The sequence below is a fragment of the Malania oleifera genome, chromosome 1, assembly GCF_029873635.1.
Source record: "Malania oleifera isolate guangnan ecotype guangnan chromosome 1, ASM2987363v1, whole genome shotgun sequence".
Lineage (NCBI taxonomy): Eukaryota > Viridiplantae > Streptophyta > Magnoliopsida > Santalales > Ximeniaceae > Malania > Malania oleifera.
Genome location: NC_080417.1, coordinates 144,575,808 through 144,585,753, shown reverse-complemented (window position 1 = coordinate 144,585,753; position 9,946 = coordinate 144,575,808). Strand labels below are relative to the sequence as shown.

General features: G+C 36.0%; 1 protein-coding gene across 1 annotated transcript; it reads left to right on the top strand.

Moving 5' to 3' along the window:
* Positions 1-2,063: 2,063 nt before the first annotated feature.
* On the top strand, positions 2,064-8,652 carry LOC131145130 (probable galacturonosyltransferase 12). The gene is made up of 6 exons (XM_058094230.1): positions 2,064-2,455; positions 5,908-5,963; positions 6,141-6,296; positions 6,762-7,352; positions 7,444-7,746; positions 7,956-8,652. Exons 1-6 carry the CDS (start codon positions 2,245-2,247, stop codon positions 8,244-8,246), a joined length of 1,608 nt encoding a protein of 535 aa, XP_057950213.1. The 5' UTR covers positions 2,064-2,244; the 3' UTR covers positions 8,247-8,652.
* Positions 8,653-9,946: the final 1,294 nt, after the last annotated feature.

The window sequence follows — 9,946 nt, the reverse complement described above, 5'->3', positions numbered from 1 at the left end:
TACAAAAGCTCTCTCTATCCTTTCTCAATTGCAAAACTTTTCTCTCTCTCTCTCTCTTCATTTTCTCACTCTAAAATCGCCCCATCGACAATCAAACTTCGTATCTAACACCTAGTGGCAATCCTCATCAATTTGACTGGAGTAGAATTATGTTTTGAGGATCCCAGACACCAATCCAAAGTTGAGGTAAGGGTGTTAAATGTTGGTATTTGATGGATTAAATGAAGAATATATTGAAATGATTATAATTGTGGGGTTTAAAGTTGATTGAGAGGTGTCTCACCCTAGAAATTCAACCATTTCAGAAAATCCAGACAGACGTGCAAAGTGAGCTCCGAGATAGAGGAGACTTTAGTACTACACTAGTTGCAAGGTAAGTTTTTGAGTTGGGAGTTGTATTTTTGGGTATGCCCCTAGGGCATTGTGTTTCTTTTAGAAGATGTATATGTATATCTTGGGAAATACTGAAACTTTGGTATTGTAAATAAGGTTAAAGTGTTTTTATGTTTTCCGCTGCATAGATAGTATGTTTTATAAATAGGTATCCTCAATACCACTTTGGGTTCGAGACGTTATAGTGAATAGTATTATGGGTATCAGAATAATGTTGTATTGTTGCAGAATATATACATATATATAAATTTGGTAAAAATTCTAGGGTCGTTATAGAAAGTGTCACAACTTATGTCACGATGGTGAATTATATCGAAAAGCTAAAAAGATAATATATATATATATATATATATATATATATATATATAATTTCTCTGTCCACAAAACATTATAAAATTGTAAAGAAAATATAAATTATTTAATAAATTAATCATTTGATTTTGTAGTTTTTAGTCTCAATGCAATCATTTTAAATTTTATACACCGCAAAAGTAGATTAAGTAATAAGAGGGTAAAATAGAGAACGAAACATCGTAGATTTGAACGAAATTTTATCTTCTGACTTTACAAATATGTTGTGCACATGTTCACTATGAATGTAATGTCTTGATAGGACCTTACTTTTACTTAGGACCCACCGCGTCAATGGTAGCCTAACATACTTAAAAATTACATATAGCTCTAAGCCTCTGAATAAAAGTACATAAATAAATAAAAAGGGAGTTAGGAAGCTTGACCTATGATCTCCCTCATTATTAAGATTGTTGGTAGGGTACTCCTTGCCCAATTGAAATAAAAAACTTAGGCGCATGCATCAACTGAAGCTAATTTTCATAGACTTGGATGAACTGGGTGGGGCTAAAATCTTAATTCCTTCCCCAAAATGTTGTACATTGTCCTGTAAAGATGTACAAGGGGAGACCCAAGCCTCAACCAAACCCCAATTGGGAACATTCCTCTTCTAAAATCAAACACCCAGCAGAGTCTACAGAGGACCCATTATGCCCTTTTACGCCAATAAACGCTTACAAAACAAAGCTTAGTTAGACGTCCCCTTCTTTGATTCGTTAAGACTCATGGGGGAAAGAGAAATTAAGTTCACCTTCCTGAGGTTTCACTCCAACCAATGACCAAGAAGACCAAATACGGCAATACCCAACAGAGGGAGAGAGATAGAGAGAGAGAGGGTCACTTTCCATTTAGAAGTAGAGAGAGAGAGAGAGATAGATAGAGAGAGAGGGTCACTTTCCATTTAGAAGGACTGGTTGTGTCAAAGTCGAAACGCACCCTCCTCGTTGGCCATTCTCCATGTTCTTCAGACTCTCCTGTGGAGGCAAAGCTAAGCAAATACCAAACAGCGCCCTCTCAGCTGTACCTCTCTCTCTCTCTCTCTTTTTAAATTTAAATTCAAGTGCCTCAACGTCCCTCCTTCAAAACCAAGTTAAAACCCAAAGCTACAAAACACGCACAGCATCTTCCATGTCCCATGTCGCTTTCCCTCAAACAACCCTGCCCTTTCCTCCCCTGAAAAAAAATTTTTTTTTCAACAAAAACCCAGTAAGACCCCCACGCATACATACGTTAATCTGGCCTAAAGACTAAGCAAGCTTAAGGTAGGTGATTGACAGCAACCCCGAACGACATCATCCCAATCCCTTAATTCCTTCTACAGCCTCTCCCCCCCTCCCCCACAATCCCCACTTCCCCAATTCTCTCCTCCCTTATCCATCCGGGTGAAACTCGAAACTCCCCACACGAACCAGTGATTCTCAGAAACAGGGGAAGACAACCAATACAGCTAATTGGTAAATTTCCTCTTTCATTTTTCGTTGGGGGAGTTTCGCCAGTACAATGCAGCTTCACATCTCGCCCAGTCTGCGGCATGTGACGGTGCTCCCGGCGAAAGGGGTGAGGGAGTTCATCAAGGTGAAGGCCGGGTCGAGGCGGCTTTCGTATCGGATGGTTTTCTACTCGCTCCTGTTCTTCGCTTTCCTTCTCCGATTTGTGTTCGTGTTGACGGCCATGGACACCATTGATGGAGAAACCAAGTGCTCTACCGTCGGTACGTTTATATAAACCTTCAAATGAATTTCACCATTTTTTTTCCATCTCTCTGTCCTGCATTATGGGAATCTGTATTTAGAAAACAGGGGAATGGGAATGCCTCATCTACTACCAGGTGTTGAAATTAAGATCACTCTAGAAATCGTAACCAGAGGATATCTGTTGAAGAATGTTTTAGGGGAAATTCTTGCATAAATTAATTTGACGATTTTCTTTAGGAATCAATGCTTGTTCAGTCATTGAGGAAATTGGTATAACACCTGCGTTGATCCCTATAAAATTTGAATTTTAAACAAAACATGGGAGTTAAATAATTTCTTCTCAAAATGGATTTCAATGCAGGGGACAAAATTCTGATTTTTTTTTTTTTTTTTTGAGCTGCACCAACCACAATTAGGACGTGGGAAGATTCATGATTACACTTCCAATTCAACTTTTGTGCCTTAATTGTTTCATTAGCTAGGCTTGATTGAGCACTCTTAACCATATTTGATTTTACTGTATTCCGTTTTATTTCTCATAAAAAAATTTGCTAAACACATAATAGGATAATTAGTCTAGTATAATACTATTTAGCAGTCCAATTAGTTAAAACTTTACCTTATAAAATATTACAAGTTCAAAGTAGATGAGTAGCAAATGTGTCAAAATGGGTATTTTTTTTTTTCTTTTGATTGGAAATATTGGAGTAAAATTCAAGGTGAGTCAAAGAAAAGAAATGTGCATCAAAGTATTATCCAATAGTTTCATATTAAAATTTCAAAATTTTAAAATTTAAATTTAAAAGTGGTGAAACTCGGAACGAGTTACACAATAAGAACATCTTGATTAGCAAGTGAATTTATAATCACAATAATAACAAAAAATAATATATTTAAAACATATGTTTTAATTGAATACATTTTCACTTTTTAGTGAAATTGTGTTGTGAGATTAATAGAATTAAGAGTGAATTTAAATCAATTATGTATAATTGCTATAAATTTATTTAAACTAGAAATATTAGCAGTATCGTGCACAAATTTATTTGAAAAGTGAGATGATTATACTACAATTATACTTGCATCATAAAATTGAATCTTTATGTAAGTGAGCAAATGAAAATTCAATAATTTTCATAATTTGAAATAATAAATATAAAATTTTTAAGATCTGATTGATAAAATTATACGTTTTTGTATTACATACCCGAGTATATACACATGTGTGTGGGCCCTATGGGGTATGCATAAATTTATAGGTACGAGTCAACTTAAGTCAATCCTTAAGACTAGAGAGTTGGGTGTACATATTGTGTAAACTTATTATAATCTTAGAGTCAAAAAGCTAATTAACCCTTCAATTGTTTCTCAATTTTTTTGCTTTTAAGAAGTTAACTCGGAATTGTCATGCATGTGTGATTTACGAGTCTACTATTTCACATAATTACTACCGTAATGATGATATAAAAGGACGCATCTTTAAGTTAAAATATTGAAACTAAAATAAAAAGGCAAGCATTTAGTAAGATGATTATAGGTGTAAAGTAGTTGGATATTATTTTTTTGACTGCTAAATATTTTTAATTAGTGATATGGACATTTTAAGGTATTTTATTTTAATTAAATGCCTTCTAAAAGATAAATAATAATAATTAAAAGCTTGAAATAGACCAAAAAGTCCCTCTCTAATTATCCACATCACTATCAAACAAAATTGCAACCCAATCTTCATATTCATACTATTACTTAAGATATTACAATACTATCATCAAATTAAATTTTTTTTGGGTAATTAGGAAATAAAATTGGGAATTTCGAACCCATCTATTGCATTTGACCTAATAATGTTATCGTATTATTATTTTATTTTTTGAATTATAGGTTCATTAGACCTGGACTATACATGTGACGTAATTCATCTATCATTCATTCTATTCTATGTATATCTCTAGCTTCTAACCTCTTCGGCATGTTAAAATTCAAAATCTCAAATTTCAAAACTCTAATACTGGGATTTCCCTTGTGATCGAGTCATTATCTTAAATTTCTATATACCCTAATTTTATCTGTCAAACAATTAATTATATGACGCATTTTATTTAATTTTTTAAAAAAAATATAATTTCTTTTTTATTTTTGTATAGTGGGAGTACAAAGTAAGCAGGGATATGAGGGAATTAATGAAACGGGGTAAAAAAACAAAATAATTAGGAGATGGCAGTCGCTACCTAACATGTTACGTAGAAAACAATGGCATCTCTTTTGAACATAAAACTTTTGAAATGCATGCATGAGATAAGGCTGTCCGGACAGTTACATCTCTGTGTATATATAAAAGAGAGGATCGCCTCTATTATACGCAAAAATTATCAAAATAGAAAACCTCTAACATATTTGTTTGACATTACACCAGCAGCTGATATGCAACTTTACCTACGAATGGACCTTCCCCTAATTATTTATAAATATACTCAATAATAATAATAATAATAATAATAATAATAATAATAATATAAGTAATCTAACATGGTATAAAAGTTGGTTACGAGAAGGTCATGGGTTCTAGTCTCGTCGCCCGCATTTATTCTGTGACATTTAAAAAATTTATTATGTGTTTATCTTTCAACGTGTTGTCGGGCTGCATGTACGAAGGACAGTTTAAACTTTTAGGTAAAGTTGTAGTCTAACAATTATTATTATGAAAGAAACTTTTTCTTTACTCTTTTTTTTATTTATATAATTGATGATATCATAAAATTCGCTTTAGATCGATGTCAGCTAATCTATATGGTGTAGAGGTTTCTTTCTTTACCGTACATTTGGTGCTTAAGTAGAATGGAATTAGGGGAAAACGAAATCAATTAAAGTTATCAAATTAGTTTGATCACACTCTTCATTCAAACTTTTATTTCATTAATTTTCTATCCAATTTCATTTTGCAAACCAAACATGCCGTTATTTGTCAACCTCCTCTAATTAAATAGGTCACACACAACAATAAATATTATTACGACTTGTTTGGTTTGAAGGAATCGCTACGATCATTGGAATAAGGTAAATATAGTTTACATTTTGAGAATTACAAGAATAATTATTCCTTATATATTCCTAATTATTCCATTCGACATGTAATAAGAAAGGAGTAGACATTTCCATTATAAAATTTAAAAATAATTATTCCTTATCTATTCCTTATTATGGACTTACAAAATGTTTCATATTGTTATTTGTCTTATAGTAACAATATAATTTCTTGTATAACTAATTGTAATCTATTCCTTAGAATAAATATTTCACAAACCAAACATAATATTAGTACAACCACACGGAACTACCCAAAACATTCTTAATTAGGGTGTTGGTCATTTTATAAGAATAGTACTCTAATTTGTATAAATTGGATATGCAAAGTCACAAGAGTTGCCGAAGAAATCTATGTAACATTTTTTCTTTTTCAATCCTATGGCAGGTTGTCTGGGGAAAAGATTAGGGCCTAGGCTTTTGGGGAGGAGGCCGGGACCCACTGTAATCTCTCAAGCCTCAACCCGCATCTCCAAATTTAAATTATTTGTTTTCAATCCAATTCTAATTTCTCTATTCACAGATTCAGAAATGCTCATTTTAATTTATTGAGGGAGATTTTAAAGATAGTAATAATTAATCCATAACTGAAATTTGTGCAATGGGTTTCTGAGAATTAAGGTGCCAGAAGTGGTATATCAAGTTTTGGAAGAGCCACTCAGCAAAGAAGAAATACAAAAGCTGTCAGAGGTTCCTCAATCGCTTGAAGACTTCATGGCTGAAATTAAGGACAGCAGATCAGATGCAATGGCTTTTGCCTTAAAGCTTAGGGCTATGGTACGCACGTACTAATCTCTCTCTCCTTTTCTCTCCATTACTTGGTGGCATTTCAGTTTCACCCTGAAATCAAATGTTCATCTATCTCTCTGATTTTATGGTCGTTAGTGGCTCCTCAAACAAGAAACTCATGCAAGAATAGATGTGACAAAATGAGTTACCGCCTGGCCATGAAGTGTCATTTTCAATTGTTTTCCATCTCATGGCAAGCAGAGGCAACGAGTTTTTAAGTTTTCGTTTTGTCGATTGTCTCCTTCTGAGAAAATAGAGTATAGACATGAGAGCTAATTTGATTTTATCATGTGTAAAAAATTGTCTACTTTAATTAAAATATAGTAAAATACACACATATGGTAAAATTATATTAAGTCCGTATATACATACAATCTAATAATTTCGTCTCTTCATTAATATTTTTCAAATTAATGCTCGCTGGTGGATTTAACCTTGGTTCAATTTTCTTAGGTGACCCTTCTTGAGGAAAGAACCAGAACAGCCAAAATCCAGGAATACTTGTACAGGCATGTAGCGTCCAGCAGCATACCAAAGCAGCTCCACTGCCTCACTCTAAAACTGGCCAATGAGCACACCACCAACGCCGCCGCCCGCCTCCAGCTCCCCTCCGCTGAGTCCGTTCCCTCCCTCGTCGACAACTCCTTCTTCCACTTCGTCCTGGCCTCCGACAACGTGCTCGCCGCCTCCGTGGTCGCGTCATCGCTAGTTCAAAACTCGCTGCGTCCCGGAAAGATAGTCCTTCACATTATCACGGACAGGAAGACCTACTCCCCAATGCAGGCATGGTTCTCACTGCACCCTCTGGCCCCGGCCGTCATCGAGGTCAAGGCATTGCACCATTTCGATTGGTTCTCCAAGGGGAAGGTCCCGGTTCTGGAAGCCATGGAGAAGGACCAAAGGGTGCGGTCGCAGTTTCGAGGTGGGTCGTCGGCGATCGTGGCAAACAACACTGAGAAGCCATATGTCATTGCTGCAAAGCTTCAAGCACTTAGTCCCAAGTACAATTCAATAATGAATCATATAAGGATACACTTGCCAGAGGTAAGATTTTACAGCTTATTCAAACTAAACCATTCTTAATATAGTTTTCCCAGCTTTTGTGCTTAGTCGCTTGTTGCATTTTTCTTTGCAGTTGTTTCCTAGTCTCAACAAAGTTGTCTTCCTCGACGACGACATTGTGGTACAAACTGATCTTTCCCCTCTTTGGGACATCGATATGAATGGCAAAGTCAATGGAGCAGTAGAAACATGCAGGGGGGGCGATAAGTTTGTAATGTCGAAGCGATTGAAGAGTTATTTGAACTTCTCCCATCCGTTGATAGCGAAGAATTTCGATCCTGACGAATGTGCATGGGCTTATGGTATGAACATCTTCGACCTCGAAGCTTGGAGGAAGACCAACATAAGCCACACCTACCATTATTGGGTTGAAGAGGTAATTAATTAACCCGAGTTCTTTTTCATAAACTTAAATTCAAGTTTCCTAATTTATGCTTCTAAATACAAGCTACGAGTATTCTGATTTAAAACATTTTGAAGAACTAATGATCAGTGATAAAGTTTTTTTAACTAATTAGTTAACTGATGTATGCTCCTTTTCTTTTTTCTTTTTTTTTTTATTTTTCTTTTTTTCTCAACACGCAGAATTTAAAATCAGACCTGAGTTTATGGCAGCTAGGAACATTACCGCCGGGGCTAATAGCATTCCATGGTCACGTCCACGTTATAGATCCCTTCTGGCACATGCTGGGGCTAGGGTACCAGGAGAACACCAGCATCGTCGGTGCTGAGACCGCCGGCGTCGTGCATTTCAACGGCCGGGCAAAGCCCTGGTTGGAGATAGCCTTTCCCCAGCTCCGGCCACTGTGGGCTAAGTACCTTGACTTTTCCGATAAATTCATCAAGAGCTGTCATATAAGCAGGGGTTCTTATTAATTACTTACCAAAGCAAGCATGCATGCATGTGTGGTTTTGGCCCACTCGTGAGGAAATGGAAAGCTTCGGGGAAATTAAGGTCTTCACAAATTAATTCGAGGTCTCTGCGGTACCAATATTGCTGATCAGAACGAGAGATGAAAACCTTCTTCAGTTCCCTGGCTGGAATTTCTATTTTCTCGTCTTTTCTGATCATGTTTAATTTTTTTATGTTTAATTTTGTGAATTAAAGGCGCGGGATTATGTTCTTTTTGGGGAAGGATGAACAGCTTGGGCAAAACTAATAAGGTACAATTTGTAAATAAAATGTCTTCCCAAATGCGGTGTTAATTTAGATAACCAAGATTCTTGTACGCACTGTTGCGAAGACATTTTCCCTAATAATAAGATATTGTTTAAGGTAGAAGATGCTAACCTTTTAGAAAAGTATATTAACATTTACTATTTTAGTTAGTTTAGTTAATTGTTATATTAGTTTAGAATTATTAGATTAGTTGTTAATTAGTTCTTAATTGAGTTTTTAGTTGAGTTAGTTCATGTACTAGTATAAATACTAATACTATACATTCATTTTTTAATCAATTCAGGAATATACAATTTTATTTATTTTAACATGGTATCAGAGCATTTTTTTTTTTCTCTCCGCACCGCTCACGCTCTCCTCTGATTCTCCCTCGCTGTGAACTCCCCCTTTTGATCTTCTCGCTCTTTTGCTTTCGTTGTCTTTTGCATCGAACGCGGACAATGAGTGTATCCGCCTCTTCCGGTGGCCGGTGGTCCTAGTTGGCATCTTTGTCCTCCTCGTCCTCCTAGTCTTTGCCTTCATCGTCACGCACCCTAACGACACATTCTTCGTCCCCGGCCAAGCCTATTGGGAGTATAGCCTCGAGAGATTCTCGTCGTGGCTCCAAGATCTCGTAACTAGCTCCAACAATTGGAACAAGATCAAGACATGTCTCGCGGAATTTGACATTTGCATCAAGCTTAGCTAGGAGTATGTAGCAGCCGATGGGTTCTTCGCCGCCTGAATCTTGCCTCTTCAGTCTAGGTGTTGCAAGCCTTCAACAGTTTGTGGATATACTTTCATGAACCCAATTACATGGGTGAATCCAGTGAACCAAGCATCGGCTTCTTGGTCTTGTTCGGGTTTTTCTTTGAAGTTTGGATGAAATTTTGTGTTATCTCTTGCTAATTGTTAATCTGTCAGTTGAGCAGAGATGTTGTTTGTTGTTATTAGTTAAAAAAAAACATGTGGCAATTGGAATTCTAGAATAGGTCTTCAAGAAATTCCCTCCATATTTGTTGTTCCATTATCTCAGTTGAAGCACTAATTCCCAGTAATTTTACTTGATTTCTCGCAAGGACATCAATGTCAAGATTCTCTCGCGACCTTGGGCTTTCCAGCTGCTTCTCCAGCTCTGATGTCCTTATTCCAGCGACCGTATTTGTTGAAGATTGAAGGAAGCTGATCATCCTGCTAGCTGTAGTCCCCAACGACTCAGCCTCAGATTCCTTCCCTTTTCTTGTTTTTTTTTTTATTATTATTTTATTATTCTTCTTCTCATTTCTGTTTTTGTTAGGAATACCATATTTTTATTCCCTTTCCTGCAGTTAGCAACTAACTGCCTCCTTGATTTTCTCTCCGGCTTACATACATATACAGCTCCTATACAGCTTTTTTTAATACAAAAAAATAATAC

Bases quoted from the DNA above. Each gene is read 5' to 3' on its own strand.
- LOC131145130 (XM_058094230.1), top strand. From the start codon at position 2,245: ATGCAGCTTCACATCTCGCCCAGTCTGCGGCATGTGACGGTGCTCCCG. The intron at 2,456-5,907 runs GTACGTTTATAT...ATCCTATGGCAG, and splicing joins AACCAAGTGCTCTACCGTCG to GTTGTCTGGGGAAAAGATTA. The intron at 7,747-7,955 runs GTAATTAATTAA...CTCAACACGCAG, and splicing joins ACCATTATTGGGTTGAAGAG to AATTTAAAATCAGACCTGAG.